Source organism: Vespa velutina, chromosome 2 (genome assembly GCF_912470025.1).
Source record: "Vespa velutina chromosome 2, iVesVel2.1, whole genome shotgun sequence".
NCBI classification, from domain to species: domain Eukaryota; kingdom Metazoa; phylum Arthropoda; class Insecta; order Hymenoptera; family Vespidae; genus Vespa; species Vespa velutina.
The window spans coordinates 341203-367591 of record NC_062189.1 but is presented as its reverse complement, the minus strand read 5'-3'; the positions used below and the strand labels follow the sequence as shown (position 1 = coordinate 367591).

General features: G+C 37.2%; 4 protein-coding genes across 7 annotated transcripts; 1 reads left to right on the top strand and 3 right to left on the bottom strand.

Moving 5' to 3' along the window:
* Nucleotides 1-2: 2 nt before the first annotated feature.
* LOC124946960 lies at nt 3-8187 on the bottom strand. 3 transcript variants are annotated; one of them, XM_047488437.1, is made up of 9 exons: nt 6402-8187; nt 5590-5652; nt 5141-5199; nt 3667-4268; nt 3140-3483; nt 2878-3019; nt 819-992; nt 570-711; nt 3-482 (listed from the first exon to the last, which is right to left on the bottom strand). In XM_047488437.1, exons 1-9 carry the CDS (start codon nt 6483-6485, stop codon nt 335-337), a joined length of 1758 nt encoding a protein of 585 aa, XP_047344393.1. In that variant the 5' UTR covers nt 6486-8187; the 3' UTR covers nt 3-334. The 3 variants fall into 3 exon arrangements, with proteins under 3 accessions (XP_047344393.1, XP_047344394.1, XP_047344395.1); XM_047488438.1 differs by lacking the exon at nt 5590-5652; XM_047488439.1 differs by lacking the exons at nt 5141-5199; nt 5590-5652; nt 6402-8187 and adding an exon at nt 4329-4699.
* Nucleotides 7101-9528, top strand: LOC124946970 (glutaredoxin-3). The gene is made up of 3 exons (XM_047488501.1): nt 7101-7316; nt 7670-8302; nt 8385-9528. Exons 1-3 carry the CDS (start codon nt 7255-7257, stop codon nt 8389-8391), a joined length of 702 nt encoding a protein of 233 aa, XP_047344457.1. The 5' UTR covers nt 7101-7254; the 3' UTR covers nt 8392-9528.
* LOC124946954 (RRP12-like protein) lies at nt 8333-15135 on the bottom strand. Its single transcript, XM_047488425.1, has 23 exons — nt 14820-15135; nt 14444-14624; nt 14243-14369; nt 13955-14137; nt 13713-13872; nt 13457-13635; nt 13131-13366; nt 12873-13040; nt 12622-12739; nt 12367-12531; nt 12157-12278; nt 11975-12089; nt 11664-11900; nt 11346-11572; nt 11152-11275; nt 10743-11028; nt 10491-10648; nt 10104-10366; nt 9863-10026; nt 9576-9770; nt 9381-9491; nt 9142-9301; nt 8333-9048 (listed from the first exon to the last, which is right to left on the bottom strand). The coding sequence occupies exons 1-23, from the start codon at nt 14950-14952 to the stop codon at nt 8952-8954; spliced, it is 3909 nt and encodes a 1302-aa protein (XP_047344381.1). The 5' UTR covers nt 14953-15135; the 3' UTR covers nt 8333-8951.
* Nucleotides 15136-15872: 737 nt separating this feature from the next.
* Nucleotides 15873-22598, bottom strand: LOC124946962 (frizzled-9-like). 2 transcript variants are annotated; one of them, XM_047488455.1, is made up of 5 exons: nt 22020-22598; nt 17672-17891; nt 17406-17581; nt 16817-17306; nt 15873-16734 (listed from the first exon to the last, which is right to left on the bottom strand). In XM_047488455.1, the coding sequence occupies exons 1-5, from the start codon at nt 22221-22223 to the stop codon at nt 16145-16147; spliced, it is 1680 nt and encodes a 559-aa protein (XP_047344411.1). In that variant the 5' UTR covers nt 22224-22598; the 3' UTR covers nt 15873-16144. The 2 variants fall into 2 exon arrangements, with proteins under 2 accessions (XP_047344411.1, XP_047344412.1); XM_047488456.1 differs by lacking the exon at nt 22020-22598 and adding an exon at nt 18749-20955.
* Nucleotides 22599-26389: the final 3791 nt, after the last annotated feature.

The following is a 26389-nucleotide window of genomic DNA, read 5'->3' as shown; positions in this document are numbered from 1 at the left end:
GCGTATATGCACATACACACACGCACACACACACACACACACACACACACACACTAAATGCAACGTGCAATCAGTTTTACATATATAATACGTACAAACTAGAGTCTACATAATACACGTGTATCTCTTTCTATGTAATAGAGGCACTTTAGAATCATATGTATCTTAAAAAGATAAAATTTGTTAAGTATCCTTAGGTTAACGATGGCACGGCATGCGTTCCATTATTCGGCAGTGTACTTATTATAATTACATTGGATTCAGATAAATACACAATTTGTATAAATTTCCCGAGGAGAACAATTTTACACCTTATGAGACATTTAGTTATTATTCATTTCAATGGTGTGCCGGTTAATTTTGTACTTCCCGTTTGTACACCGCCCGTATAGAGGACCAATTCTTCTTTCATATAACACGTTACAATTTCTTCGACGCTAGAGAACGATGTTTCGTTTACTTTCACAGATCCCAAAGCATATCTAAGTATTATTAGAAAATATCGTGATTCGTCGATGTAAGTCAAATATTTCTATTATCGAAAAGAGAAATATTTCAAAATATCGTACCTATTGTCAGATCTCTTTCTAACCGGAATATTGTAAACTCTATCTCTGCACCAAAGCACCAAAGCTAACGGACTGTTTACGTTTGTTGTGGAAGGTCTCAAAAGAAAATATCCATCATCTTGTGAATTACCGTAAGTACCTTCTGCAAAAGGTATTAATAGGATTAATATTAATGAACGATTTAAAGAAGTAAATAATTAACAAAATTTTTTCCTTATTGATATTAATCAATTATATTACGATACGTACGTTCTGTAATGAGTATTATGGCTTGTTCTCGCGTAACATTGTGAAACCAAGGCTTCTCAACGTAAGACAATCGATCTGGCGGTGGTGGTAATGGTCTCGTAGCTCTCTCGCTTAATAACGAAGTACTACTACCAGAATGTGGTAGCGTCGCCGATTTTTTTTCCGGTGAACGCTCTGAAACAATTCAAATTATAATTGAACGAAATGAAATCGCGCAACGATCATTTCCCATGGAATAGGAAGTCCGTCAAAAAGAAAAGAAAAAACTACACGCACACACACACACACACATAAATTTTTCTTTTTGTTTATTACTAACTTGCTAAATTAAGACGTGCTTGCGTCAGAGCTGCCTGAGTCAGACACTCGGAAAGACTTGCCTGTCGACGTGCCGCAGTGTTCAAAGACACATTTCTCTTGCTATCTGTTATTATAGTCGCCATGGTTTATCAATTGAATACGTTTTAAAATAAAATATCGAACGATAGATAAAATATTTCAATGATGGATTCATGCGTTTAACAAAAGTACGTGGTACGTATTACATCGTCGTTCGTTCGATCTCCATCTATATTTATTTATCGGAGCTTTCAGAAAATAACGAACGATCGACGTTCACGAACGAAACGTTTTAGGAGGAAAAAGGAAAAAATGTAAAGAAGAAGTCGCGCGCAATTTCGATTTACGTAAAGATCTCAGATTTCAAGATTTTTCACCTAAAGAAGGCTATTTCGAGTGTCACTCACATCTGGTACGCGCTAGTACCAGATTCGATCTATTCAATTACTTTTAGATCGAAAATTGATATGCTTGGAATATCATGAGTCACGACGATCCCTTCTGATCGTAGTTCGTAGTGACGATCGTACCAAGTTAATAATAATTTACTATTTCATGATATTATTTTTCATTGGATTAATAAATGAATATAACGCGAAACGTGTAAATTTGTAGCTTTCCCGTTTACACTCGCTGTTATCTTCCAACACAGGGAACTTTTTAAAGAAGCAACGATCGCAAGTGTATTGCACGAAAAACTGCAGGAGACTGAGATTGTAACGTTGCGACGGAATGCCTTTAAACGGTGGAAAAGAATCGACACTCCGTTGGTCCCTCTCGGCATGGGGTATAAAGTTTTACGAGCCATTTAGAAATAGCCATCGAAATAGATTCTTTCACACAGTCCTTATTAGCTCGTAAGAACCAATGCTCCCTTAGAGAATTTATTCTGTCATGCTTACCAAATAACGTGCTTTGCGATAATTTCATATACCTGGCGGATCTGGTGGTTGAGAATAGCAACATCTAGACAGACCTCTCTTGATCCTTACTATCATATCGGAGACCTCATCGGCCAGGCGTTCACCTAAACCTCCTAAGAGATGTTTGCTCAGCCTGAGATAAAAGCAGGAACACATTCCATCACACTATTTCGATTCTTCTTATTATCGAGGGTTAATTATTTTTATATACACTTAATAGCCGATTATTCCGTAACTGACGATGATATATCGTTGAAAATTCGGTCGAAAGTATATCACATTTTCACGTTCGTTGTTGTACGTTCGATCTTGCGATCATCCAATTTCTTAATACAAACGTATTGCAGCAAATCGTAACACATTCTTACCGATATTTTTGATATCGGACTCGGGTCAATCGACATCTTTGTGAAAAATCAAAAGGCAGAATCAAAAGGGATCGATCTAAGGTGCATTAAATAAACAGGACGATAGTCGGTGGTAGACTGACAGAAATCGCAAAGCGCATCAAGTTGCATGACAGAGAGTCGTAGTAGAGTCGGTTATTACCACCATTTGTCGCACACATGTTCGTGGGAAGCTAGTACATTATACTTTTTCTTCTTTCCTTTCGACTGTAGTCTGCGTTTTTTCCCTTGTCACGTAATATGATGATTCTTTTTCATTAAATCCTTAATCTTTTCTTTCTTCATTCTCGAATATCATGAGGCATTGTTAAAGTAAAGTAAAAAACGTTTCTCGCCCTCCTCGCTACTACTCCTCTTGGCTAACTCGTAACGAATATAAGAGATACTAACCATTTGCTGCATTGTTTGATTTTGTTCGATGAAACGTTAAAGGCAGTGTGGTGGGCAGTTTAACGGGTAACGGCGGCGGTAGAGGATCTCCACTGCTCGATGATTTTTTAATGGGGCTTAAATAATTATCGTCATCTTCAGGCTAAAAAAAAAAAAAAAAAAAAAAAAAAAAAAAAAAAAAAAAAAAAAAAAAAAAGAAAGCTGTTAAACGTAAACGAGAGTCTGGTTATAAAAATGCGAATGGAGAAGCGTACAAATTTACCGTTTCCGTAATGGATTCATAAATCTCATATGGCTCTTCCTCATCCTCGCAGCTGGTCGTACTGGATGGTTGATAAACGCTCTCTACGGAACTTTGAGAACCGCTGTTCAATGACTGTTTGCTGTCGATTTTCGAGATAATCGACTTTTGATTTTGTTCCATGATTTGCTTGTCGAACTTTTCGTATTCGTCCTCGCTTTTATCCTGTCGAGTCGGTAAATTCGCAATGAGATCCAAATTTCTAATCGAAATGGACGGTTTCGACGCGTCGTTCTTTCCTATCCTTTGAGAGCTTTGATCGGCGTTTTTCTTAGGTGCCGGTGGAGGTGGAACAGCCATTCTTTCTAAAAAGAAAAGAATAGAAAAGAAAAAAAGAAGATTCATAGATTCTAAGGAACGTTATCATTGTAGGGGTCCATTAAAAGAAGCGTACGCGTTTATATTCGGCGAAGTGAATGGAACGTATTCACGACTCCCCCCTTTAATGGCTAAATAGATCCGATAAGAAAAGGGCAATTCAAACTAACTTTGTACATCGTTCGGAGGCCTCGTCTTCGTCTTAGATTCATCGTGTAAAAATGATTTTTGCGGTTGTTTGCAAATCGTAGAAACCTGTGGTATCCTCTTCGATATTAATATTTCCGGTTTTGATTTGAGCACCGGTTTCTTCGAATTTCTCAATTGCAATTGTTCCTTCAATTGTTCGGCCAAAGTTTTCTCTATCGTTCCATGCAACCTCGACAAATTTTTTTGCGGTAGATTCGTCAAATTATCTTGATAATTAACGTAAACTTTTCCCGCGTCTAAGGTCGATTCGAAATTAACATAAGTGGTCTCCTCGTCTTGTCTTTTCGTATTGTCGTCTACTTGCGCGTTCGCGTTTACGTTTTTCACCTTCATCTTCTTCGAAATAGTACGATCGTCTTCGTAATTCGAATTTATTTGATTAACATTGATGTTTCTCGTATCGGTAAAAGCAGTATTGTCTTCCGGTATCTCGTCTTCGAAATCTGTATCCCAGGAACTGGTATCGCTCATGTGATCCTCGTTCTGTTCCATTTCAACATTTTTCTCTTGTACAAATTTCTCCGGGAATTTCTTGATTTTTTCAACGAACGTAAGAAGCTCCCTGCAAGTACGATACTTCATGTATAACCATAAGAAAACAATTAGAATCGGCTTTTCTTACTTTGCAACAAGTCATTTTGTCGCAGGCGAGAGCGGATATTCACTCATAAACACTCTTGACTCGTCGAATTGACGATGCGACATTAAAGGATAAAAGTACAACCCACACGCGATGCAATTACCACTTATGTAAATCTTGTATGCCTCGGACGATTATCGAGTTAAAAAGGATCAATTGCGATCCAATTCCATCGAATACGCAATTTTCAAATTTTCCTCTCTTTCCATCACTAATCGATTCGTAATATTGTAAAGTCGATCGATTAACGAAGCAACAATGCGCATTAGATTATTACACGTTCATAGATGACACAAAGTACTCTTATTGTTAGCTAATATCTCGCGTTGATGTTATTTAAAGTAGGATTCCGCGATAATGTTATCGTTATTATACACACAGATGAAATATATGTGTGTATATATTATATGTATGCGCACACCTACATGCATACGTGTGTGTGTGTGTGCGTTTAATGAACGTAGATATGAGTATTCAGCATCATTGATTGTGCTGTAGTTGTAAGGACATAAAAGACAATGGCAATGAAACCAAATTGATAAACACAGGATACCATATATATATATATCGTTATCGATAGCTATAGTCTATAAACTTGGCTTCGCAAATATAAAACTAAAGAGAAAAATGTGAAGGCACGTAAACCTGCATGTGTTATTTAAAATACCGTATTGAAGGATACCGTTAATCCGCGATGTTACAATGTCGAGTTAATGGCGTTGGAGCTCATTGGAAAGAAATACGCGTATTTACATCTCTTGTAAAATTCAAATCGTGTAGCTTCGTTTTCTTACCGTATCAAATAACTGGTGAGGTCACTCTTCCATAGAGTCAACTTCCCCTCAGTCAAGTGCTGGAATAATTAGAATCAATTAAGATCGACTAAAGAGGGCGCGTGCCAGTTGAGTAGCCAAAATGCAATTGTGACCGGAAAGAGGTATAACTTAAGTTGATAGGAAAAAACGAGAAAGTAAGAAAAAAGAAATCATTGAAAATAAATATCGTTCATTTATTCATCGTCGACTAAATCTTATCGACTTTCGAATACGAGAGAAGATAGAGGATTTTTAAAGATACAAAACGCGACTTATCAGCGCGCTAACGACATTTCGTTTCAATCGTTCGTGTGTGTTCAAAATTGAACGAGAGGAAATCTAGAAAAGAAAAAAGAAAAAAGTGCATACCCAAGAGTCGGCAAAAAGATCGAACGATTACAAAACCGTACACCGACTCGTATACTTACTAACAACTCGTCACCGTCGATTTGTCGTTTCGAAACTGCCGTACAGCATTCTTCCAGGCCATTCTATCAAAATGTAAAAATATATCAAATAAACCTTGATATGGTATCATTTTCGAATGATGACTCTAGCAAATATTCTAATTAAAATGGACTATGCGTAAAGGAGAGAATACGTTAATATATCTTTGAATCATACTTCGTGAGCACACGTGAATATTAATTTTAACTTTGAAATAACAAATTTGAATTTAATTCCACGATATTTTCCAAAATACCCTCTAACTTTTCATTCCAACGATCGGACTTTTACGTTACACTCGATATTTCGTCGAATATATAACAAAAAAAAAAAAAAAAAGAAAAAAAGAAAAAAAAATCAAAAAACATCCATGACATTGTAAATGTAAAAAAGAAGAAAAAAGGGAAAGAAATAAGTCAGATGAAAATGTTGACTCGTCCGTTAGAAAAAAAAAAAAAAACGAATTTCTACGTAAATTATCAATTCAATTCTACTTTCCTATTACTCGCTTTCTCCTTTTTAGTTGGCTTCGATCACCTATCTAAAAAATGTTAAGTAAAGTACATATTTCTCTCTCTCTCTCTCTCTCTCTCTCTCTCTCTCTCTGTCTCTCTATCCTACTGACTTGGTCGCATCTTTTTTTTTTTTCTAAGAAAAAGGCCAAGAGTCGGAGAATTGATTCGTTCTGGTGAAACAGGTATGCCCGAGAGGTGCACTGACCCGCACGTAAGAGTTTCTCGCGAGCAAATATCGTAGAATGGATGAGGAGAGCGTCTCGTCGAAGTTTACTCACCTTCCGTAGCAAAGACAAGACATCGTTTGTACTCCATGTAGATATGTTTTCGAGGGCGTCGCTTCGAGACAATTTCTTGGACATCGCACCGCGTTTGAACGCGCCTGTTGCAAAAACAGCGTCGCACGTGTTCACCGCTCAGGCGCATCTGCATCGGCTTTTTATGGGCGAGGTGTCTGACAGTCCTCGTTCCTTTTAATTTTTCCTCCTCCCGCCGCCTCGTGGCTTCCTTCTTTCTTCCTTCTTTCTCCCTCTCATTTGGCCACAAACGAGAGATATCCTTCTACGTCTCTCGCTTTCTCTCTTACAATAGCGTTAGACCGATCACCCACCGGTCTTACGATTGGTCACTTTGTACAGACACACCTAATACTCTGTTAAAGGTACGTTCACAAAGCTATTCTATCTTTTTTTCTTTCTTTCTTTTTACGCGAAACGCCGAAAGATAAAGGAAACTTTGGCCGGATCTCTTAAATCTCATAAATGTCTTAAATATCATCGTTTCGGCTTAAAATCCATATGAATCGAATGGTTATTAATCAAATTATAAGAAAAGATAAGTCGTTAATACGTCGAAAAATATGAAAATCTATAATCGAATCGTCGTATAATGTTAAATCGATCGTAATTTACCGCGAACGTACGTTCTGCTAAATTCTTATCGATGATTGGATCTCGGTAAGCCAATCGCAAAGCTTGGTAATTCTAAACCTCCATGAGAGCGATAACTCCGGTCGCGTAGTCGTGATGCTCGTGATCGTTCGTCGTGTGTTCGCAAGAACGAGACATTTACCGGTGAACATTTCTCTAGAATAATACGTTCTTTTTTTCATTGTTCTATACTACCATATTAATGGGTGACAGGATGACTGTCACCGTTTTAAATACCACACCAGAATACGTTGAATTCATCAAGTAAGCAAACGTTCCTTTCATTCTCTTTTTTGAAAATATTCCTTTCTTTTTTTCCAACCTTATTATTATCACTTTATTTGCAAAGTCTTATTTTATTGCTATACGAACAACATATTCTTCTTGTTATTCGAACGATTATCGATTTTTCCTCAAGCTCAAACAATTAATTTCTTTCCTCTCTATTGATCTTCTTTTTGATATTTATCGTATTTCAAACACTTTCCTTATTGGTTTTTTTTTTTTTTTTTTTTTTTTTTTTTGTTTTTTTTCTTTTCATTTCATGCTCTACCGTAAAAGAGCAAAGAGAAAATAAATTTCTTTTAATACATACGAATATTATTTTTATATCCAAGGTCCAAAGATCTATCTGTTATTCACTTTTTTGCACCATGGGCAGAACAGTGCAAACAAATAAACGATGTTCTAGAAGAAATGATAACATTGACAGAGTACAAAAAGGTCAAGTTTGCTATGATAGAGGCAGAGAATTTACCTGAAGTTTCTTTGAAAGCTGGCATCGCCGCCGTACCAACAGTTTTATTATACAGAGATGAGGAAATAATAGATAGAATCGACGGAGTTAATCCTGCTTTATTAATTGAAAAAGTTAAAAAACATTTAACCAGCCAAGATTCGACCCAGACCGATATAGTATCGCCAAAGGACACTCTAGAGGCCAGATTAAAGAAGCTTATAAATCATGCGCCTTGTATGCTCTTCATGAAGGGAAATCGTGAACATCCACGCTGTGGTTTTTCAAGAACTATGATCGCTCTTCTTGATTCTCATAGAACGGAGTATCAAACATTTGATATACTCCAAGATAACGCGGTCAGAGAAGGTTTGAAGAAGTTTAGCAATTGGCCGACTTATCCGCAGTTGTATATTAATGGCGAACTTATTGGTGGATTAGATATTGTAAAAGAAATGAGTGACTCAGGTGACCTAGACAGTATGTTACCTAAAAAAAGTGTCCCTCAAGATAGGTAAATGAATCAATGAGGATAACTGATATGTATACATTTATCTAGTTTAATAATAAGAATGACATTGTATCTTTTGTTACAGAAGTTAAAATAGGACTACAGCTAATTAATTACATCTACATTTCCTTAAATTATCTAATACCACATTTTTATCTACAACTGGAAGCAATTTTTACTTAAATAGTTCAATGTTTCAATTCAAAAATTTCAAAACGTACGATTTATTCGTTGATAACTAATGTATATTGTCTAGCAAATTAAACATCTCATTTTTCACCTTGTCATGTAAAATCCAAGCATTTCGAACAGATACGAAATGTACTTTATAATTTAACTTTCTTCTTTTTTTTATTATAACATTGAATATAAAAATACTAAAAATTAATATTAAATATTCATTTATTTAAAAATTCAACTATAAATTACAAATTGCACTCTGTGTAATTGTACATAAATTAAATAAAATGTCATTTTCTGGCTAAGACGCATTGCTCGCTCGCTCGCTCGCTCAAGGCCAAAAGTGGAGAGGTAGTAAAATCGCTGGAGCTTCGATTTACTTATCTATCAGTCTTTTTAAATAACGATATGGTACGCTCGTTATTAATTCATTTTCTTTCTATTCAATTATGAAACGTAATAAATGATCTATTTATTTATTACTTCTTTTGCTTTTCATTCCAATTTGTGCTCCTTTCTTAGCTCCAGCAACGATACCTCGAAGCTTTGTTGCCATTTTTTTCTTCTTTCTGAAAATTAATACATTTATTTGTACCAGAGGATATTATTTTGCAAATGATTTTTTTTTTCCCCCCTTTCTTTTTTTATATATCATCATTTACCGCTTATTTAGAGCAGCTCTTGTCAGTGGAACGTAAGCATAAGGGTCAGGTTTGCCCTTCTTCTTGATGTCACCTCCTGCTTTATGTGCGCGATATTCCGAGCCGGGTGTATGTTCAATTTTTTGCATTTTTAATGGTCTATGAATACCTGAACCTCCAGCTATAACAAAAGCAATAGTTTCATTAGAAATTGTATTCTTTAGTAAAATTATTTCCTGATATTCTTAGTGAGTACTTGCCTCGATATTTCGATACAGCAAAACTCTTTAAACTTGTTGTATCGGAACATGCACCATGTTTTCGCTTTCTATTGCTGGATATTATTGAATTTTTGTCCTGTTCGTCATCTTCTGTATAAAAAAAATGAAAATACATTATTTCCAGATATCACATGTTTTACTTTATTAACAACAAATTATATATCATATAATTACCATAATCGTCATCATTCGAATCATCTTCGGATAATAATCGTTTTCTTTTTGTACTTTCCGTATCGCTATCATCTTTTTGATTATCATCCTTAATAATAATTCGTCCATCTGGAGCAGTTTTAAATCCGTAATCTTTTGGTTCTTTCACTTTTTTAATGGGTTCTTTCGTGTTGGATGCATTCCCAGGTTGAGTCGCTGCAAGACAGACAAAATTGCTTCTTAGTAATGCCCTGTTAAAAAAAAAAAAAAAGAAAGAAAAAGAAAAAAGAAAAGAAAAAAAAACTAACTAGTTATATTTCTGGCAGTTGTTGGATCAATCAAATCAACAATATTTTCTTCGTTCTCTTTGATCCAAGCTTCTTTTCTTGATGTTCGCTTTTTGTTGTTCTTTTTTGGCTCGTCCTCATCCATATCATCAAATTCTTCGCTATCTGCCAAGAGATCTTCCATGCTAAAAAAAAAAGAAAAGGATAACGACCTGTGACGTACATTTTTTTATGCAATTGTATTATGAATATATATGTCTACCTTTTTGGTCTTCTTTTTGCACTGAAATCAGTGTCTGTGTCCTTTTCACTCTGTTTCATTTTTTTCAATTCCCTACTTTTCTTTTTAATTTCTTCTACTTTATGAATATTTTTTAACCTTTTATGAAGTATTGTGTCTGATGCTGGCACCATTCCGGAAATGGTTCTTATACTATATTTCCGTATCAATTTGGTGAAGATATCTCGAACTTTTTGCCTAAAATGCCTTTTACAATCATCGTTCATATCGGACAAAGCACTTACCTAAAAAAAAAAAAAAAAAAAAAAAAAAAAAAAAAAAAAAAAAAAAAAACAAAATCGAGTTGTTTAGAAATATTATAGTACATCGGTAAAGAGACGATTAAATATCATACACAATTTTACTTACTATTTTCGTTAATGTTTTTGCTATTATCAGAGACGGCATTACGGTTATATACACCTTAATATATGACAATGCTGATTCTACTATTTCTCTTGTAGAGCTAACTACAAGTAAACACGCATGTCCTAATATTTCCTCCAAAGTTTCTATACCCAAGGAACCTATATAATAAAACGTGATTTATATATTATTATAACAACGTAATACAAAATGAGCTAGACAATCATGAAAAATAATGATCAAATTTGTAATTACCATTATAATGATATGTGAGGGAAGCAAGAGCTAGTAGAGTGTAACTACTGTATTTTTGTTCGCCGCCTAACCCTGCAATTACCATGTCTATATATTCTTTAAGATATTCAGGCTTTTCTAAAAATTTATCAGCAATGACGTTTAACAATTGATATGCCGAAATTCGACATTTCTGATTTATATCCTTTAGTGATAATATCGCTTCCGGAATGATGGCTTGTAAAAATTTCGTTCTTTCCAACTGTGGGTGACTTTTTACAAGATGTGTCAAACATCTTATACGGGCCTTAAGGGGAAAAAATTAGATAAAAAATATATTACAATGATTCAATAAGATGGGGGAAAAAAAAAAAAAAAAAAAAAAAAAAAAAAAAAAAAAGGAAAAAAAAAAATGTAATAATATACATACTCCTTTACTCGTTTGAATTAATTTAGTTGCAGAAGCAACCATCATTTTTTGGATTTCTCGTCTATGTTCTTGTACAAAACTTTTACACATTTCTTTATCACTACCGCACAATCCTTCTATAAATCTAAAAATATTCTCTAATTTAATTTCACATTTGACATATATCCGAACATGTGAAGAAAGTGTTAAATTACCTGTATGCTTTTTTCTGTTCCTTTCGTTTTGTTTTATCTTCTATGTACGGTAGACACATATCGTAAAATTTCTTTAATCTATCGATGTCAGTATATTCGATTAACAATCTTATTAAGTCATATACGCTTTCTTTGAAAAAATCATCTGCTTCGGCATCGTTCAATTTACTTAATGATTTATCAAATAGCTCATTTACCAATATTTTGTCTGTTATTGTCAGATATATCTGAAAATATTTCAAATATATAAATATTAAATTAAATTAGTGTAAAATATTGCTCCTTTTACTTTCTAGTTTGAAATGTTTAAAATGTTACCTTGATCGTATCAAATGTAGCTAAACGATGTCCCTCTTCATCCGTTCCAATTGGTTTAGTTGTGTATAAAGCAAACAAAAGTGGTAGATAATTTTTGGCAAAACGAGCAAGTTCCAATATATCTTCATTGTTATTGACTTCTGTTGCCTTTGTGATCAGTTTTCTTAAAGCTGCCATTACTGATAATCTTAAATCTTTAACTCCACTGATAATTGTTCCCAGCAATTTAGCGATATTCTAGGAATACATAAATGATAAATATAGCAAATTATTCACAAATAGATATCTCACGAATTATCTTATACGCGTACCTTGAAATTGTCTTTCACGTCATCAGCATCATTACATAAACTTGGCAATATTGCCCATACTTGCGTAAGAAGGAATTCATAAGTTTTTCCTCCTATTGGTTCTTTGGATTTTATGCTAAAACAAATATACGTAAAAAAAATATTTAAAAATGTTTATTTGAAGTATCATAGAATATACTTACTTGCATATTACTGCTAATGGTAGCAACATATCTGTGAAGAAAGAAAGTGATCCATGAGTTATGCAATCTTTCAACAATGGAAGTAGCCAACTTCTCTCTAAGTTTATAGTATCTTTTCCAGTCTATAAAAAATGTATTTATTATAATTATAAATTTTATTTACAAGGTTCATTTTATAAATTCAATTTTATCAAATCTATTGTAACATACTTGTAAAGGTAAGGTCTGTAAAACAACACGAGGACCCAGTGCTTTTATAGCAGCTCCAATCGCGTATTCAACACCTGCATTACATGCAAAGTTGTACGATTCCCGTAATTCTGCTAATGTCTTCAAAATTTCTAAAAGCTGTGGACTTTTTATTTTTTTAGTTATCTGCAAAGTAAATATTTTATATAATAACGATACATTACAGTCTTTACGGTACATTTTTTTACATCATTTTTACAAGAAAAAGATAATTACTTGAAAGAGCAATGCGATCAAATGAAGAATATTATCAAATGGTATATTCCTGTCAAGATACTGGTACTTCGTTGTTTTATACATCATATCTATTATTTGATCCATTATTACTTTGTATCTACAAACCAAATATATTTATTTATATCAAATTTATGTATATTCAATAAATAAAAGTTGTAAATTTTCTATCTACAAACATAAATCCTTAGTTATATCAAATTCCTATACGTTCAATAAATAAAAACATTTACCTTTTAACTTTTTCTTCATTTTCACATAGCGGCCCAATGCAATCTTGTAAAAGTATTTTTATAGTATGAGATGTACCCGATATGACTTCTTGTTTATCGGAGAGCCACAATTCAATACATTTTTCTAACATTCGAGGTACAATTGCAGCACACATATCCATAGAATTTCTACAATTATTAACATATACATTTTTAAAAGTTTCACGCTGCATTACCAGAATCGATGATATACATTCCTTGTAGTTCGTTTCTACTTACTGAATGAGATTGCAATGAGCCTCTTGCATAACGGTCAACCAAGCTAGAGTTGGTTGTGCATCATTCGCAGGCGGTTGATAATCATAAAGGGCAGTTATAATTTGGGCATTTCTTTGCGATGGTAATATTACTTCCGACGGCCTAGACACGAACAATCCATGCAAAGTTTGCAAACAGCACGATGTTATCAAAACATTTTTTAATCCCATAATACTTAAAAGTCCCTCGCAAATAGTCTGCATCAAATGAAATTGAATGTTATCATAAGGCATATGCGTATACAAAAAAAAAAAAGAAAAAAAAATAGACTGTCTTATAAGATATACCTTTACGTATGACTTTGGTAAATGATGGATAATGTCCTTAAGTAACGTGAGAGTATGAAGGATGTTGGTTATTCCACCAGGTTCGCAAGCTGCGTTCAATTGATTCACACAATGTTTAGCAACTTGTGGTGCAGCCGGATGGTAAGCAGGACAATTTTCACTTCTCATTAAATCACTTCCTATAACGCATCAAAGACACAATGTGTTTTTTTTGAAAATGAATAATTTATTGTCTTGTTCAATAATTAAAAAATACCTTTAAGTATGGCACATATTCCATGCTGAGCTACCTTCCTTATTTTAGGTTTAATATGAATGGAGAATGACAAAATGGCATCTAAAATTTGCATTGTCGAAGAATTTGACCAAACCGCGGCTTCTTGAAACCGTAACAACAGTGAAAGACAGCTTAGACACTAAAAGGATAATAAAATTTACAATAGTTAATAACGCAAGACTGAAATAATTTATATTAATATCTAATTACAATAAACTTACGTGTCTTATAATTAGAAAATTTTCTGTTTCTATATACTTTGTTAATATTTGGAGAAAGATTTGACTTGTTGGGCCAAATTGTGCATTGAGAACATTTTTAGGTACAGTTCTTAATCCCATACCTAGAAGTGAAAGTGTGGCAGCAACGGACGTATCCGTATCAACTGCCTCTAGAGTACTCATCTAAAAAGAGAAAAAAGAAACAAAAAAAAAAAAAAAAAAAGTTTTTTTTTTTTACCTTATTATATTGCAATTATTATTGTAATAATACTATAGTATTATATTTACCAATGCTGCGAAATACTCGGTCGAGGTTTCCGCTCCCCCATTTTGTTTAATAACTTCTGTAACTGCTGATAATACTGCCAACATCTCCTTATGGATTAACGACTTAGATTGAAAGTGACTTAAAAATCTATAAAATATTATTATTGTGAATATGCATTCTTAAGGACAAAAAATTAAGGATATTATAGTTATTATAGTTACCGATTGAAAGAAATATTTGTACAATTACTATAAGTGCTTGCAAATGTACCCGCAGAATCTATTGTGCCATCTGCACTATTTTCTACTTGATCTTCATCGATATCTATATTTTCTATTTGAGGTAGAATACTTTGCATAGCATCATGTTTTTGCAAATCTTCTGTTGTTATACCCGGCGTTCCTAAAGAGAATACCGTAAAATAGTATAATACTTAATATAAAATTCTGAATCACAATTATCGTAGTACTTGAAGAAAAACAACTACATATGCATATATTGTTTATATAAGCCTATAATAAAAATCTATTAATTGTGAAAGCTTATAGACGTTATAGAAGAATTAATTAGACAAAATTATATAAAATAACAACGTACCACCAAAATCTTTAAAAAACATCCATGTAGCTCTTTCTCGGTGCTTTGTTGTTTCCGGATTTGAATTAGAGCTTTGACCTTTTGGCCAACGCTTTGCTTTGCTTTTACTATTTAATCGCGCTATTTTACCCATTATATTTAAAAATAGATCCTTTTTACTACTTCGAATAAATATTATTAACAATAAATACTATTAACAAGAAATAATATTAACAAGAAATAGTATTAACAACAAAAATCTATCAGGTTCCTTTCTACAAGTTACCTCCGTATGTTACGTCCACTCGTACCTAACGTTTAATATGAAATGGCCGAAAATACAGTCGAGAGAATTTATTAGATATAGATGGCGTTAGTTCAGTTAACCTTAGAAACCATGGATCATAGAGTCACCATCTTTCGCTCGTAGCGACCTCAACGATAAATAAGGACAAAATATGAACTATAAGTGCAATAGAGATATACCATGAGACTATTACATTGGTGCGTAAGTTTATGAATAAACTCTCGCGCGTAATTTGACGACCGAGATAGTATGTGACAAAAATTTTTGTATGTAATAAAAATAGTAGTACATTTGACAAGAAAAACTATATACTTAATTATACTTTTTTGAAGATAGATAAATTGAAAAGTGTTTATTAATTCTACAAACTTTATATTTTGTTCAATTACCTTTTATTTTTACTTTATATTGCTTAAGAAGAAAAATAAAGATTTAGAATATTTCAATGCGTCTCCCTAAGAAATTATTTTAGAATTCTATCTATCTGCTCAAGTACGATTAGCAACGTAAAATGTAAATAATTCAGTATTTAGTTTGCTTTAGATTGAAAAGATTTTTGAACAGCCTTAAAATATCCAACCATTCGCTCAGTAGTACTTGCATCCCATAATAGTACCGAGAAAGAAGAAATATTCTCTTAATATTCGCTTCGCTCGTATGACATACTAATTTCTCAACGAATATATCTACTAAAAGAGATTAATTGCACATCGATTAGAAAGATCCGCAATATCTTTGGAAGATAACTTGGACAGGAACTTGAAACATTGACGGTTTCAAATTGCTTTATTTTTGTATTAAATTAATACAGCATATAAAGAAACAATGCTTTCACAATTAGAATGAATTATCTGTACAGCTTCATCTTACCTACAAATGGAAATCGATAAAAAAAAAAAATATATATATATATATATATATAAAGAGTGTTTTAAACACGTCTAAAAGATCGGTCTTTAGAAAATATAATACATTCGTAATATTTACATATTATGTACAATTTCGGAATTCCTTTGCGTACATTTCACTAATACTTTACTCATGGCAGATTATTTACATCAGGTTTAAAATTCCGAAGAACATTTTGTGTCAGAGGTTGGGCAGTTGGGATCGATCTATTGGGTTTACTAGGAGCTGCGAGTAATTTACTCCAAGCTCTACAAGTTTTACCAGACCAGACCCACATACCCGAGGTCACGCCAATGACCAAAGACAAAAACGGCCTGAGAAGGGCCACTTCGAGTCCTGCCGCTCTATAAACGGGGCCCGGTACACAGTTCTCCGCTGATCGACAATCAAGAGCAGCGAGAAGTGCGAGCGTTCGCCACCGAGGTCTCGTCGAAGATTCGTGTAAAATACAGGTTAAGCTACCAAGGGCTGGCAGGGCGTAAAGCAACGCAAAGATTCCAAGACGAGTCATCAGTCTTTCCAACTTCGTCGCGCTACGACCGGCCGAACGTATAGCACGTCGTACGCGAATCAACGCACCACCTGCCACTGCTGCTAAAATGCAACCAAGAAAGATCAGAATCGCGTGTGGTAAAACTTCGAGCCACAAAGCGGATTCATCGGCGATTTGACAGAGACCAGTAAGTTCGTCGGCAACTATTTGACGAGAAAGTAAGCTGCCTGTAAACGGAGAATAATAAGATTCATTTGAAGGCTCTGAATATAATATTGAAAAATAATAAAAAAAAATACTGGGTGTTACCTCCGGTAGCAAAGAACGGTAATCCCCAAGCAACTGCATGTAGATACGAGGCAATATTGTGCAGAGCTTCGCTACTCCACTCATTTCTAGCGCTGAGAAGCCAACAACCGCACAGTATCGCCCACCAAGTGCTACTGGCTAAACTCAGATAATGCTTGACGATCCACCAGCTCGTACAAGGAATACTCTTTAATCCGTCGTGAACCGGCACATAACTCGGTCCATCGAGTTGGCTGACACAGCTAAGAATTTCGACACCGATTGCACCTCTGATGATATAATTTACCGACAATAAGTTGTAACAGAGGGCCAAAAATACTATGGGTCTCTCTGGATAACGGAATCTGGAGGGCTCGACCCAAAACGTTAAAAGAGTGAAAAGGGTGGATAAAAAGCAGAGCCATGCCCATCCTATCATCCATCGTTCGGCAAATTTTTTATCTTCGGCACGATAATAAGCGTCGGTACCGCAACGTGGAGCACAAGAGATCTAAAATATTAAATAGATGTATATAGATTATATCGGATTAAATTAAATTCGACTTGTCAAATCGTTAAATTAAATTCGATTTGAAATTTTTCCATTCACCATTTGTACATCCGGCGTTTGTACGAAATGAGGCGGACACTGATGATGATTCTGCAGTCCCGTGGACGTTTGAACAGGCTGAATTTGTTCTTGCGTTGGCCATTGTTGTTGAACAGACGGAACGGCGGCTTCCGAGAGAAGAGTTTCCTCGGGTGGTTGAACGCAAAGTGTGTTACCTGAAAGATCAACGAAAGAAAAAGAATTCTTAGAAACGATTCGCGTGAAACCTGATCAAAGATTACGTAAAAAGTTGATTTCCTCGTTACCTCGATCCAAAAATCGATCGCAGTCGAGCATATGTGGCCAAGGAAGAGTGAGGCTGGTCAGTGCCGGCTCGCACTCTCTCCTAACCGAAAGACAGAGAGATTTGCAAGCGGGTATCTGCATGGCCACATGTTCGGAGCATACAGGGGCAAAGACGGCACAAAGAAAGAGCCTCAAGTGTTTCGAACAGTTGTAATGCACCAGAGGCATCAGTGTCGCTAGCTAAAAGAAATAAAATAACTAATTATTTATTTATTAAACATTTACCAAGTTATTGGTGCATAACTTTTTGGGATAGCTACAACTTTGTAAAGATTACACAATCAAGTGGGTATCTATAACGACGATACTAATACGAAGAAACTAAGACTTTCTTTTATTCTAGTGGTTAAATTAGATTTTAACAGGGAAGATCGAAAGTTCTTTCGAGGATCGGCGAATGGGTTCTCTTTCTCGGGTGTTACGGGTGACCACGTAATTTCACGAGGCTATAATTTGAAGGAACATCGTAGAGGTGGAGGAACAGGGAGTATTTTTCCTCTCTCCTCGGTGTAATGGAGCAGGGAGCAGCTAGAAGGGAGGACTCGAAGCGACGGGCCCTTCGAAGGGAAGAGAACGAAACGTCCAGCGAGACTAGAGGCGGGAAGAATGGGCGGGATAATTGCCCGTGATGCCCACCGCTCGTTATATCTCATGGAACCGCCGTCTCCTCCGCCCCGTTAGGTGCATTACCCCCTTATTTTCGATCGTCGTAGTCCTCCTCTCCTCCTCCTCCTCCTCCTCCTCCTCTTTCTCTTTTTCTACTTCCCTCCGGGCATCTCGAAAACGTTTCGCGCGCGCGCTCTCTCTCTCTATTTTTTTCCGAATCCTTATCATAGGGGCAAATGTCTCGTCCGTTTTACAAAATTCGTCTCATATTTAAATCGACATTAATTGTGAAATAAAATAAAAATATCTAGCGAGTCTAATGGCATCTCAAATATATAGTTATGTATATATATATATATATATATATATACCTATTATGTGGTGGTCGCATAAATGGTCGCATTTGGTAAAGGAAAGTAAAGAAGCTTCACCGCGATAGTTCCTTTGCACCCTCGAGTATAATGGAGGAAAAAACGAGAGAGGACGTTGGAAGATGGATCGCATCGGTCTCGTGACGGATGCTCGTCCCTGTCACGGTCGGTCTCTTCTCTTGATTCGACGACGACAATGACGAAGAAGAAGAAGAGGAGAAGGAAGAGAAGAAAGAGGAAGATAAAAAGTTCTTCCTTGTCTGGAACGACGAGAGCTAGACTATGCGTTCTGGGGAAGAACAGAAATCAACGAAGGAAGGAAGGAAGGAAGGAAGGAAGGAAGGAAGGAAGGAACGAACGAAGAAACGGAGACCGGTTCCCGCATGGTGCATTCCCTTCCTTCGTTATTTCACGTTTTTCTCCGAGAATGGCCCGCCGAGAGCACCATAGGGAATAAGAAAGAAGGGAATCCACCTTGAAGGGAGAGAAAGGGTGGCTCCACGTCGATGCTTCTGCTGGAGGATAGCATTTTAAAAGTGTCTTGACAGACAACCGAGATGGCTCGCGAAAAAGAGAAAGAGAGAGACCTTCTCTTTCCTTAGCTCTCTCTCGGAGACAACGAAGAGACTTTGCGTTGCGTAGTAGTGTATTAGTAGTGGTAAGATGTAGTCCGCTTCTTCTCCTTTTCATCTTCTTTCTTTCTCTCCTCTCTATCTCTCTCATTTTCTTCTTCTTGCTTCGTACTCGCACGATTCGAGCGGCTTCCTCTTTTCTCTCTCCCTCTCCTCATTTCACCCTTTCGTTCCCCTCACCAGAACTCCTTCTTCAACAGCCTCGGGTCGTTCCTCTCGCTCGGATCGGTTCAGCTTTTATAGCCGCGTGCCTTGCCTTCGATATTCCCGCGAGTACGCAGGATATGTACGCGCATGTTATGTGCGCGTATGTACGAATACGTCGGCGAAAAAGCTTCTTGCGATGACCTCCTTTCTTTCTTTCTTTCTTTCTTTCTTTCTTTCTTTCTTTCTTTCTTTCTTTCTTTCTTCCTTTCTTCCTTCCTCCCTTCCTTCCTTCCTTATTTCTTTTCTTCTTCTTCTTTTCCGTCGAAGGATCAGCAAAAAGATTTGATAGGATAGATAGAACCGTCCCTTTGATCCTTTAATGTCGACGACTCGCCTTCCACGCACGTCCTTTATATAATTTCTCTCAGCGTGTACACCGATTCGCACAGCTGGAGATTTTAACGCAGCGACAAGAGAGACCAATCGTTCCTGCGCACACACGCACCTACCTCCAACATTGTTTTCATTGAGTACGAAAATACAATGTAACATCGAATTATTTGTAAACAAAAATGTAATTAAAAAAGAAATCTTTTTCTCAGCGTTTTATCTCTTTCTTCTTTCGTTTGTACATTATAAAAGATGTGAGCGTTGCTCAATGACGACGTATGTATTGAATAATTTGCGCGCCTTTGTCGCCGTCCTTCGCAAGCCACTAAAAAGATCAACTTTAATTTATCCACGATACGTCCCGTCGCGTCTCATACACGCTTCTGTGATCGTTCGCTCTCTCCTCCTTCCCTTCGTTCGTCCTCGAGACTGCTCTCGACGCACCGTTCATTAACCTTTCATTTGTGCAATTTTTTCATTCCATCGTACAAGAAGAAATGGACAACGAATACTCGACTCGCTTGCCGTTTAGATTCGCGATTGATGATCATCCAGCAGATAGCCGATAGATACCATTTAATAAGCTAAAAATGATGTCTTCAAGAAAGTTCATTGCTCGAAACACCGATAAAAGAAATAATACATAGAAAGGAAGCGAGTCCGTTTCTTTATTTAGCGATTTAAAAGATATTACTTCATAGTTAGCTAAAAGAGAGAATCACGGAGGCAACTAATTAAACCGACTTTCAAATTAATTACTTGGACGGTATCGAGGAGAGGTTTTGAGGTTAGAAACCATCTGGGTTTGCCGGCGAGCTATCTCGATCGGCGATCATCAAAAGGCCCCTATCCTCAGCGATATCCGATCGTCTTAATGCGCTTTTCATGTCTGACATCGAGCCCGCGAGATACGCGAACGCGAATAAACTTTTATATCGTTGCACTTCTCTCTTTTTTCGTCGGCATAACGTCGAAATAAAGAGAAAATGAACGGAAAGACATAGAGGAAATAATTTATAAGAAATTCAAAGGGTAATCCGACTAAACGGACGAGATTTCGAAGGAGTCGAGGGTAAAGTAGACGAGAGAAGCTCGTTTACTTTTCAACAGGATGTTTCCTGGAAACGTCGGTTCTGCCGAGTGGTTATACGAGCCGCGAACGATCCGACAAGATCAAATATATATATATATATACATATATATATATATGTGTGTGTGTGTGTGTGTGTGTGTGTATAGTTACTACTATACGAACGAATTTATATTCCAAGTTTGCTGTGCGACTCTCCCTCCGAGGCCAATTCCTTCGAATATAATTAGATTAACGTATAAATTCGTTCCTCCTTTTTTTCTCTCGATTTACGAGACATTCTTCCTCGTCGAACGAATTCTATCGAGAAAATTTGACGATGCTGTCATGCTGATCGTCTTTCTCTTACTGTAATAAATTTAATGAGGGTCCGTACGGCTCGTTTAAATATCGGAGGGAACCCGACGAATGCATGGAATTCGATATTCTATCTCGGACGAAGAGAGAAAATGTGAATGGAGCCGGGCGCAAAACGATGTCCATGAATAGCCGCTGTAACAGCGTTTATCGCGAAGCCGCCTTATCGTGAAAATGATTTACAGAGACGCAAAGACGCGTCGGAGTAAAGGCTTTTGCGGCTCCCTTTGATCTTATCGACAGGACTATAAAAGCCACCTGCGTCGTAGAGACACACGTATATGGCTTTCCTCCGAGGCTTCAACGTGCTATCTCGCGCGCAATGCCGTGCCTTCGTTCCATGGATTCGTTAATCCGGCCGATTGCGACATCACACCGATGACTTTTAGAAATCACATAGTATGAAGAGAGAAAAACATTAATAATTCGGTTTAATCCTCTTTAAACGTAGTAGTACAGTAAGAGAAGTAAAAAAAAAAAAGAAAAAAAGAAAGAAAAAAAGAAAGAAACAATCTGAAACTAAATCGTTTTGATTAATAGCAAATAAGGTAATCTCGTCGTAATCGATCCCCCCTTTTGACGTAAGCTCATTCGTTCGATTCCGTTTAAATTTTCATATATAGGATGTATATACGTTACGAGTTGGAATCAAACTAAAACGTAAGATCCAGAATGATATGAAATCTAATCTAAGATGAGAAATGAGCAAACTCACGCCACGTTCCGCTTGCAACTGATCCTCGTGGCCCATAAAATTCGGCATGGCAGTGAGATTGTAACGCAGTCCATGGCAAAACGAAACGCTGAGTCTCTCGCATTTTGTATTCGTGCCCGCTTGACCAGCGTGATTAATGCCCCACGCTCTTGCGAGGACAAACACCGCCGATAATAACGAGATCGTTCTCCAAATATGTATCATTCTCTACTCTACGATCGAAAATATTTGTATATATCGTTTCACGGGATTCTTTTTAAATAGTTTGATATCGCGTGAAGGAGTCGTTGAACGTGACACAATTTCGATTCATCTTCTTTCAAATTTGGCGCGCATCGCGTCTCGCAAAAATTTATTTAACTTTTTATGCGCGTAATCATTGATGTTTCACGGTTATACTTCGATCGACACAATTTCGTTGATGTAAGATTACGCTTGTAAGTCATAACAACGATACGTAAGGAATAAGTAGATCAGAGTAGGAACGCGTGGAAAAGAGAAATTCGATGATGCCGCGACGACGAGTCGAAGTGGACTGTCGATGGTCCGAGTATCGGATTCACAACAAACTCTCGTGCGACGTCGGCACTTCTCGACGATCCTTAACCTAATACTCGGCAATGTTCGGCTTTACTCGGCAACGTGCGACTGGGGCTCTCTCTACTTGGTACACGCTATGGGCACATACCTGCTGCGCGCTTTCGTCTTTTCTCTTTCAAACTTCTCGCGCTCGAGCGCGCGCTTCTCCTTCTCGCCAAAGGATTCTTTCCCTTTTCCACGCCTCGCCTCGACCCTCACGGGCCGCCGCCACGGGTACCTATTATTTTGGCTCTACCGCCGCTAGTCATCGAACCAATCCCACAAGCGCAATTAGGAACAAAGGGAGACTGACGGAGTACGTCGAGCAATCCCGTAGCAATGAATTTCACTACGAATTCCCGGAAATGGTTACGTCAATGCTTTATGACGAACGGGACAAAACAGGTATGCTTTTCTTTTCCCATTCTCTCTCTCTCTTTCTCTGATATCTATCCCGACAGGATGATCGCTCGAATAAATTCGAATACGTTTTATATCGTCGAGGTTAGAACAGATCTCCTAATCGCTCGTTTAGCTTTGTTCCGTCGTTAGGACGACTCTTTTTTTCTAACCCGACAAGAATATCACTGAGAAAGAAGAGAGAGAGAGAGAGAGAGGTGAACGCGAAATAATCGATTCCTCGAATATACATTTTCGAGCTTCAAAGTGGTATATAATAACGTAGGATATTATATACACGCTTACAAAGTAGATTTTGATTAGCCAACTGACCATGGTGGATTCATATTTCCCCACGGGAGGGCGCCCTTTGTTTTTTCCTCATTGTTCTTTCGCCCTTCTCTCGCTTTACTCGCTCTCTTTCCTGTTTCTTTCTTCTTTCTTTCTTTCTTTCTTCTCCTTCTCTCGCTCCGGCGCTTTTTACTTTCTTTTCGTGATACTCCAGCTCCTACTATCTCCGTCCCTCCGACAGGGTCCCTCAGTATCCACGGCCAACAACCCTTTTGTATGATTTCATTACGGCTCACAATGGACTTAGCCTTTGCCGTTCAGGCGCTGAATAAAATTTCGACGGCACCGAGACGGGCTTCTAATAAATTTCGTTGCGACGTACTCATGTATCCTTTAGGTATCGCATCCCACTCATCGTATCTCTGCTATGTAAGTACGTACTTACATGATTTCAATAAGAGATTACGTGTCAGCTTTCTTTACGTTGAATCTTCCAAAGAATGAAGCAAATAAACTTGAAAAATTTACATGTATTCAAAACGTGAAAATAAAGAAATAGCAAGAGTGTTATTTTCAAAATAGATACCGCCTACGTCGTCGATAGAAAAGGATCGGGGGAAAAAGAATGCGCGGAAGGTATAAGATAATCGTAATTAGTACTTTAGCGTTTAAGAGAAAATGAGAGTCTTCGTGCGGATTACATCAAAGAAAACCATAGGACACGACCTGTCTCACCGGTTTCTTTATTTCGCTGCATGAAAGCTCCGCACCGGAGAAGCTCTATCGTTACTCCCTCGGTCGTCCTTCGATGGGCGTAACAGACCGTTGCGACTGGTCCGACAGACATGAAAAGAGGCCCCGAGCACGGGTCCGACAAGCATGGGGTCGAGAAACTTGAAAATCGTGTTAATGTGTATAAGCCGGCCCGTAACGAATATCTTCAATAACCGCTCTCCTATATTTCTTCTAACTTTGTCTTTCATTCTTTTCTTTTTTTTTTTTTTTTTCCCCATTTCTTTCTAATTCGAAAAACACAAGCTCGTCTTCGAACTAATACCAGATGCAGCAGTGAATATATAGCGATAGAAAAGAAATCGATCGGTGCAGAAATCGTTGGTGAATTTCTCAAGATTGTCTCCTTTAATCAAACCTAGACTTACATCACGACGTATTAAATTCACATCGAAGGAGGCAAAGTTAATGCACGTTAATGCTCGTTCTTGTATAAGATAATGATCGATGATACACCGTAATATCGCGTCCGCATTTCTCCTTTTACGTCTCGACCACCAACGGTATTATCAAACGCGATTATAAATCCATTTTCTCGCATAAGGGCGTGCACCTAAGAGTGCGCTTTTAATGTGCGAATATATTTTTCTCTTTTTCCCACTCCCCCCTCGCTCTTGTTACGAATAAAAAGAATAACATAAAGATGAACGAATCGATGTGATTCATGGAGGGTACCTCGTGTTTCGTGCATCTCTATGCACTCGACCGCGGTCGCGTCTGAAAAGATTTACGGCACTGTCTTCCTCGCGAGAGAAAATGTTGCATATGAGATCTTAATGAACTTGCGCGTCGGCCATTCATTAGAAATAATTGTTATTCCACGAAGGACTGTCGCTATAATTTCGAATAGATATACAAAAGAAAGAGAATCATATACTCGTATAAAAGGATTAAAAAAAAAAAAAAAAAAAAAAAAAAAAAAAAAAAAAAAGAAAAAAAAAAGAAAAAAAAAGAAAAAAACGAAAAAAAAGAAGAATTACTTTTCGAGAAGCAACGCGACACTAGGGACAGATCGACTCCGTGACATGTAAAAGGAATGTTTCAAAAATTGTCAGCATTCTTAGGGTTCATCGGGCATCGATTTGATTTCGCCGGTCATGAATGAAAGAAAGGACGCCAACGATGAGGTAGAAACAATAGGGGTAAAAGAAGCGGCGGCTCCAACCAGAAAAAGGAGAACAAAGAAGATGGATGTGAAGATCCATCGGCGGTTCCTCCTTGGAACGTGCCTTGGATATTTCGAGCAAAGCGAGTCCACGTCCGGAGCTACTTTTCTGCATTTATTAACCGAGCTCCGTCCTGTAGAAAAACTGGTATCGAGTTGCCGATTCCTATGGTCGCGTATAATTTACTTTTTGACGATGAGAAATTAAGAGGAGAAAAATCTCATTAAAATGTGTACCTATAAAAGGTGCCCCATCGTGTATGTAGGTCAGTTAAAACGAATTCTTTCGCTAAATTCTCTAGATAATTATGATCGGGCTTAGGACTTTCCAGTGATATTTCTTCGAGCTCGATCGTTCCGCGGCTCACAAAAGAAACAAAAAGAGGAATGATCCCATGCGAGGAGACACAAGTAAAGGGAAGAAAAGAAGAGAAGGTGAAGGGCCTAACGTCGAAGGGCCCAAAAACTCGTCCCCGTCCGTTCTCGACCGATCCCGGTGAATCGAATCGTGATTTTCAAGCGACAGACGCAGAAAAAGTTTAAAATCTCAACGTGTCTCGGCACGGCGGTCAGTTCGGCTCGGTGCTTTCTCAAACTGCCAGCCGTGTGTATCCCCATTTTTTACTTCCACTCGGGCATTGCGAATTTCGAATTCAAAGACGGGCCGATGATCGTAAAAGTTAATGTTTAAATTTAATTAAAAAAAGGTAAAAATATATATATATATATGTATATATATATATATATATATATAACGTAAACTTGTAAACGTACTTTTTCGAGATTCATACGTTTTAATCCAAATCAGCGTCTCGGGTCGCATCGTTTACGGTGAGATGGTAATCGCCGTGAATTTCTTCGTGAGGGAAGTCAAGAAAGAGAAGAAGAAGAAGAAGAAGAAGAAGAAGATACAGATGAAGAGAAGAAGATCGGCAAGAGGGTTTCGTCCCAAGAGCGTCCAGCAATGAAGATTGCGAGCAAAAAGTGGGAATTCCCGCGTCCGGTGCTCCGCTTGGCCGCACGGCACATGCGCAGCTAATTACAGTTCCCTTTGATGGTTCGCCGCCGCCGCCGCCGCCGCCGCCGCCACCGCCACCGCCACCGCTGCCGTCGCAGTCACAGACGCAGACGCAGTCGCCTCGGG

What these genes read in the sequence shown, in the direction of transcription:
- LOC124946960 (XM_047488437.1), bottom strand. Translation starts at nt 6,485, where the DNA reads ATGTCCAAGAAATTGTCTCGAAGCGACGCCCTCGAAAACATATCTACA. An exon ending in TCGACGGTGACGAGTTGTTA is followed by an intron (nt 5,200 to 5,589) that starts GTAAGTATACGA and finishes TAATTATTCCAG; the next exon opens with CACTTGACTGAGGGGAAGTT. An exon ending in ATCAAACAATGCAGCAAATG is followed by an intron (nt 993 to 2,877) that starts GTTAGTATCTCT and finishes GAATTGTTTCAG; the next exon opens with AGCGTTCACCGGAAAAAAAA.
- LOC124946970 (XM_047488501.1), top strand. Translation starts at nt 7,255, where the DNA reads ATGGGTGACAGGATGACTGTCACCGTTTTAAATACCACACCAGAATAC. An exon ending in GAATACGTTGAATTCATCAA is followed by an intron (nt 7,317 to 7,669) that starts GTAAGCAAACGT and finishes TTTATATCCAAG; the next exon opens with GTCCAAAGATCTATCTGTTA.
- LOC124946954 (XM_047488425.1), bottom strand. Translation starts at nt 14,952, where the DNA reads ATGGGTAAAATAGCGCGATTAAATAGTAAAAGCAAAGCAAAGCGTTGG. An exon ending in ATTTTCTAATTATAAGACAC is followed by an intron (nt 13,873 to 13,954) that starts GTAAGTTTATTG and finishes TTATCCTTTTAG; the next exon opens with TGTCTAAGCTGTCTTTCACT. An exon ending in CCATTAGCAGTAATATGCAA is followed by an intron (nt 12,090 to 12,156) that starts GTAAGTATATTC and finishes TATTTGTTTTAG; the next exon opens with CATAAAATCCAAAGAACCAA.
- LOC124946962 (XM_047488455.1), bottom strand. Translation starts at nt 22,223, where the DNA reads ATGATACATATTTGGAGAACGATCTCGTTATTATCGGCGGTGTTTGTC. An exon ending in AGTTGCAAGCGGAACGTGGC is followed by an intron (nt 17,892 to 22,019) that starts GTGAGTTTGCTC and finishes TATTTCTTTTAG; the next exon opens with CTAGCGACACTGATGCCTCT. An exon ending in CGATCGATTTTTGGATCGAG is followed by an intron (nt 17,582 to 17,671) that starts GTAACGAGGAAA and finishes TTGATCTTTCAG; the next exon opens with GTAACACACTTTGCGTTCAA.